Raw genomic sequence first — 6,232 nt, 5'->3', positions numbered from 1 at the left:
CCAATCAAGTACCTCCAAATCGTCATGTCCACACGCACGATCCAAATGCCTGTGCTGGATCCACCATGGGCTGGATCTGGCGGATCCTGGTCTAGTCCTGAGTCATCTGTGGTCAGAGTTGGGTGCACTTACTTTTTTAGCCTCCAGGATGAGAAATGCCAGGTCATTGTTAAGGAGTAATCAAGTGGTGCCAGTGAGCAGTTTGGCCAGAGGAATTGTCTCTACCAAGTGGTAAGGACTAGTTCAGGTCCATCTTCACAAAAAGGATTCCTTCAATCCCATTTCTGTGTCTTTTTAGTACTTAATTCAAAACATCACAATGGGCACTCCAGTTCAGATGCCCCCCTTGTAGAATGCACATCAAAAGCTGAATATCGAGTTATATTTTTTTCTGTGGGTTGTTGGTTTTTTTAAAAATGTATAGCTCGTATGCTGCTGTTTAGGGAGGTGTAGAATACTTGCTTCTATCCATGGTAGCTTTGTCAACCAACCTAACTTCAGATTTGTTTTTGACTGATTGACCTCTTCAGTTAACTGTCAGCTACCACTTCTTTGTATTGTGTTTATTATTGTTATGGTTAGCAATGATAGTGATTTCCTTTGGCTACTTCAGAGTCTATTCAATGGAAGAGCGAGAGGACCAGAAAGATAGGTTGGACTTTGTTCGACATCAGCTGAAACTTTTAACAGAAGATATTAAGAGAAAAATAAAGCATGTGACCGAGGATGTGGAGAGCAAGGTGAGTTGTATAAAAGAGGTACTTTTGTTTAGAAGCAAACATTGGAATGCCTTAAATTCTTGGAAAATGAGAATATTTTTCATCTTCACATTTGTGGTTCACCTATTAGAGTCTAGAGTCTTGAAGGTTCCTGCTCTTCTCCCTACGCTGCTAGTCTCCCATGCGCACAGCACACAAACAAGAAATCAAAGCGTGTAATCAGGTTGAGTAAGGACTGCTGCTGCTATAGCTACAACGGCAAAGCCCCCTGTTTTAGACAAGCTCTGTCTGTTTTTCCTATAGACCAGCTCCCCCGAATGTCTGGAGTTTTGCTGTCAGCTTTCTTCTGCTGACAAAGCTGCATGTACACCAGGGATTTTCTGATATCACTAATATAATAGTAATGCCAGGAAGGCCGAGTACTACTCACACAACGTTTTTCAGATATACTGAGCATCTGCAACTCCAGAGCAATCAGTAAGAGCTGTATATGTTGAGCAACTTTAAAAACCTGGCAATTCATCTAAATCTGTTTTTCCATTTTATCTATAAAATATTCAAATGATGAGCAACGGATCCTTTAAAGATCACTTCCTTGTGAACATTAGAAATGGGGCTGGCAACAAACTCTGCCTCTCAGTCTTGGATTGGTTCCAAATCTGAACTTCACGACTAACCCTCAGCTTTTATTGTAATAAGACCCCATTTCTAAACAGTTGCGAACTCTACAGAAACGTGGTATTAATCTTACTGGCTTAGGCCAGTAGTTCTCAACCTTTTTAGACCTAAGGCACCCCTTAGAAATGCCAGCCATTAGCTTTCACTTGGTTTTTTTGGCTATGGAAAAATAATAGAACAAGTTTTCTGTTACAGAGAACTCGGCAAGACCAAAACAGGTCAGAATAGTTTAGGCACTATGGTTTCTGGTAGAAATCTCTAAGTTTAGCCATTTTAATTTTGTGAATTGCATAGGTGTGCACACTTAACAGTGCTAATACTGCAAGGCATGCTTAAAAGGATCTCATGGCATCCAGGGTGCTGTACTCTGACTGAATAGGCCTGCCTCCTTAGTCTCATGTCATATGGCAGCCCTTCCATACCACTAATCATCCCTGTCCTTCTCTGGACCTTCTGTAGTTCTTTATCTTTTTTGAGGTGTGGGGACCAGAACCATTTACAGTGTTCAAGGTGTGGATGCACCATGGATTCATAACGGGACATGATGATACTTTCTATTTTGTTTCCAGTTCCCTTCTTAATAATCCATAACATTTTGTTGCCTTTTTGATGGCTGCTGACTGAGCTGATATTTTTAGCAAACTGTCCACAATGACTCCCAAATCTCTCTTGTGTGGTAACAGATAACGTAGACTTATCATAGTGTAAGTACATTTTGGGTTATGGTTGCTTAGGTGCATCACTTTATATTTTTAGTTGCCGTTTGTTCAGTGGTGCCAGATCCTTCCGTAGTTCCTCGGTCTGCCTTGGTTTTTCCCACTTCGAATATTTTTTTATTTGAAATAGATTTGGCCACTACTCACTCTCTTTCACATTCTGCATGTGGAAGAAACAATATGAGACTGACCTCACTCCAGCATCTTAAACCTCAGTGCTGCTCCAAGATGCTTTGGTGCTGTTCAGAACTTGCAAAACAATGGCTTCACTTGTGGATGGCATCTTTCCCTTCTTCTGTATCTGAGAGAAGTGGGGAAACGTTGCCCATACATTTAATGTATTAACTATTGTGCAGACCAGACTCTCATAAGCATATGGTCAGAGTTGAGGACATCATCAAGGCACTTGGAAAAAAACAAGTACTCCCCTATAGTCTGCTGACCTCCTTAGTGACCAGTTGCTGCCAGAAAGATCCAAGTCTTCATGGTAGAGCCATTACGCACAAGTGACCTTAGGCCTAAAGTTCTCTGAATTTCACTCAAAAGGATCTTACCAGTTTTTTCCCTCATTCATGGAGATGCTGAACTCTGCACCTCAGGACTCTTTCTTGCTATTTGGCATGAACACAAGCTTCAGAACCTCCCTTAGGCTGTTTCCGGCCTTTCCTGACACACAAGTCCGCTTGTGACAGCACAGACACTATCTAAAGTGATTCTGGAGTTCATTCGAACTTGCTATCCAGCTGCTCACTTGGACCAGCTTGCACAGATCAGTCCCATTCACCAGGAGTCAGGTAGCTTTTTCAGCTTCACTAAACAGCACGCCAGTCTTGAAGACTTTATGGAGCAGCTACTTGGAGTTAGGGACTACATGTTTAGCCACTGCTGCTCCTTAATCAGCACACTCTTGGACAGGCTGCTCCAGACTTACGGTCATTGTATCTAAGTATCCGACTGCTCACCTCCTGGACTTCAAAGTGTTTCATGGTGGACAGTCACTCAGAGGAAAAAAGAATGGATACCTACCCCAAACTAACTGGTTCTCTGCCATGTATTATCCACATGTATTAAACGCCCAGCATCCTTTGCTGATACTATAGAGTATAGAGTCCTGTATCAGCTGGATCCCGTGGATCCAAAGGAGATAGATGTTTTGACTGCTCTGCTCTTGGCCCAGCAGCCACAGACGCACAAAAGCATGGAGAGTGCAGGTGCAATTTCAACAGATACTGCTGTTCAAAAACGTTCTTATATGCATGGATCACATGATCCCACTGCTGGTGCACATGCTCAAAAAGTATCTTGAGGAATTTAACAGTAAGGGCTAGGCTTCCCCTTTAATTTATTCTTGGAATCTTTTTGTGGAGATGTGTGGAAAAACAAGGTCTAAGCAGGCTTTTTCCATTAGAGGCCACCTACAGAAGACCTACTCTTTATTATATTAGAGTGGGCTTTTAAACTGCAGTCTGGTAAGTGCATTTTTTGGTTAAGCAGTATAATGAGCAAAAACACATGAACTCAGATTAAAAGCAGTGTTACAGTTAGTATAATGTAATTTTTAATTGAAATATATTTGTTTTATTGTTGTCTACATTATAATTTTCCCAGGTCTCATCTGCTATGACTGATGAGATTTGTCGCCTCTCTGTTTTGGTTGATGAATTCTATGCTGATTTTCACCCTTCTGCACAAGTACTGCAGCTGTATAAAAGTGTAAGTTGTTTCCAAGTGGTTTGACAAAGAAAAACTTTATCGCTGCCCTAGTCATGCATTCAAGTTTTAGTTAGTTAATTTTTATAATTCCTACACCGTGTAGAACTTTTGCTATCTGTTGGGTCTGTTTTTTTTTTTCTATTACTGAATTAGAATATAATGACAGCCAGTTACAAAAAAAATAATTGTTTCCGAAGTAAAGATTTTAGGTGGGAATTTCAGGTTTTTGTGATGTCTTTAAATGAACATTTTATTTACTGAAAACCAGGTTTGTTTCTTCCCTGTGTACCCATTTGTGGTCCATAAAGAACTTACTAGCCATGCTGAGAGTGACATTTTTATCAAAAGCAATGTCAAAGTCACCAAAACAGCAACATGTAAAATACTTTGAAGTCAATGGCATTTGGAGGGGGAGCGGGGGGTTACTTTTTAAAAGGTCATTTTTTGATTAAACTTCATCAGTTCTTCACTTTAATCATGGCTGAGGCCTTGCATTTATAGGGCCCATGTGTGCAGAAGCAGACCCAGACCCTTACGATCAGTTAAAGGACTGAAGACTCTGTGCCATCACCATGGCTGCAGTCTATCAGTGTTAATGAGCTTGGTCCCTGTCAGACAGGGCTTTGTAGAACAATATGATAGCATTATACTCTGATTAAACTGATTTATTGAAAACCCACAGTTGTAATGATTCCTATGTTACAGAAAGCAACCCTTTTGTAATTTCAGTCAAAAGATAAATTATGGTTATAAACTGAGAGCCTGGTCATTCCCAAACATGATGTTTTTCTGCCTACCACAGATAACAATACATTGTTATAAAGATAAGGATTTCTTGCATTTAGCTCAAGTCAACTGACCTTTAATTGACATGCATGCTTTCTCTGTGACATGGTAGGAACTCAACAAACATATAGAGGAAGGTTTGGGGAAAAACCTGGCTGACCGCTGCTCCAGTGAAGTCAATCAGTCAATGCATCACTCCCAGCAGGAGATGATTGGTAATTTGGAGATGGAGGAATGTTACTTTTTTTCCCCAAGCATTTAAATTTGAAAAGTCTCCCACTCTCCTGTAAGAGGGCTTTCCATACTTAAGATGAATTGTAAAGCAGTAGCTGTAAGTACTACAGTCTGAGATGAGGGCTGCATGTGCCAGGCCCTCTACCTGTAATGGGTAATGAAGAGTTAGTTCCTGTTTGGAACAGTTTTCATTAGTAAATTTGTACTATTACTTCTGGTCTCCCACCAGGATTATTGCATACTATGGCAGGAATTTACAGGGTTATAATTCTTGCAGCGCTTTATGGCTTCAAAGTGCTGAGCAGCAATTAATCCCCATAAATTCCCCATGAAGCAGGTTGAAATAATAATTATTCCCACTTGGAAAAACTGAAGTGGAGAGGTTGAGTGTTTTTCATCATGCACAAAGTTGGTGTGAAGCTGAGGGTAGCATGTGAGGCTTCCCAACTTATTCTGGACGTACTGCTTGTTTTTTATCCCTGTGTACCCTGGCTAGTTTTACTCAGTTGCTCTTCTCCAAATAGCTGCCTGTTTTCAATGAATATTCGTTCCATTTCTGACTTAATGGTGGTGGTGGTCACAACCCCCAGTGCTGAACCCCCCCTTCCCCTGAACTGACTTCCGGTACGAAAACAGATGGAGGTCTTGGATTTCAGTGAAACCCTTGTCATCTTTCCTCTTCTGTATGTCCCTGCAACCTGCCCAAGATTTTTTGTTTTCCAGAAAAGTTGACTCTGATCTAGTCCATTAGCATCAGCAGTGTTTTATGCTGATGCATGATTATGTATACTTTTGACTGTAGGCTGCAATGATAGTCAGTAGTAAGTCAGTTTTCGCCACTATTTCATCTTCAGTGTTTGACATTCAAAGGGCCACATTCAGAATCAGTGCCAGGTGTGTACATGCCAAGGCAGAGTAAAGTTTTGAGTGGAGTTCAGCTTTGTTGCACTTTGTTCCTAGAAAATTTGAAGCCGCTGTTGCCTTCTGGTGTTCAGAATCAGCTCCACTTGCTAATTCCATGCAGGAAGTTTGACCTCAGCTACGACTTGAACTGTCACAGTCTGTGCGCGGATTTTCAGGAGGATATCGCGTTCCGCTTTTCCCTGGGATGGGCCTCACTTGTCAACCGCTTCTTAGGCCCGAAGAATGCCCAGAGGGTGCTGCTAGGACTGGCAGATCCAACCGTACAGGTAAGTACTTCCCAGACCTTTAGGAAGGATCGGGTTGCTACTTGGTGTTTTACATGTGAGAAATAACTTGGTGTGTCTCACCTGCTCCTAACGTTTCATCTGCTCACTGCAGCCTTTCCTTGGTTCCTTTGGCTGGAAGCTTGTTTCGGTGAGGGCTGTTTTAACTGGCTTATATTCGGGGACAAAAATGGAGCCA

General features: G+C 41.5%; 1 protein-coding gene across 3 annotated transcripts in view; it reads left to right on the top strand.

Annotated features, from left to right (window-relative positions):
• MFN1 (mitofusin 1) overlaps positions 1-6,232 on the top strand; it is a 43,859-nt gene that overhangs the window by 29,820 nt on the left and 7,807 nt on the right. For all 3 annotated transcript variants that reach the window (XM_025195992.1, XM_006017145.3, XM_006017144.3), the window contains exons 11-14: positions 614-740; positions 3,722-3,826; positions 4,725-4,827; positions 5,807-6,036. In XM_025195992.1, the coding sequence (XP_025051777.1) occupies positions 614-740; positions 3,722-3,826; positions 4,725-4,827; positions 5,807-6,036 (565 nt within the window). The remainder of the gene's footprint in view (positions 1-613; positions 741-3,721; positions 3,827-4,724; positions 4,828-5,806; positions 6,037-6,232) is intronic.

The sequence above is a fragment of the Alligator sinensis genome, unplaced genomic scaffold, assembly GCF_000455745.1.
Source record: "Alligator sinensis unplaced genomic scaffold, ASM45574v1 scaffold301_2, whole genome shotgun sequence".
Lineage (NCBI taxonomy): Eukaryota > Metazoa > Chordata > Crocodylia > Alligatoridae > Alligator > Alligator sinensis.
Note: the sequence above shows the minus strand (reverse complement) of the source record. Positions and strands in the feature narration are given on the sequence as shown.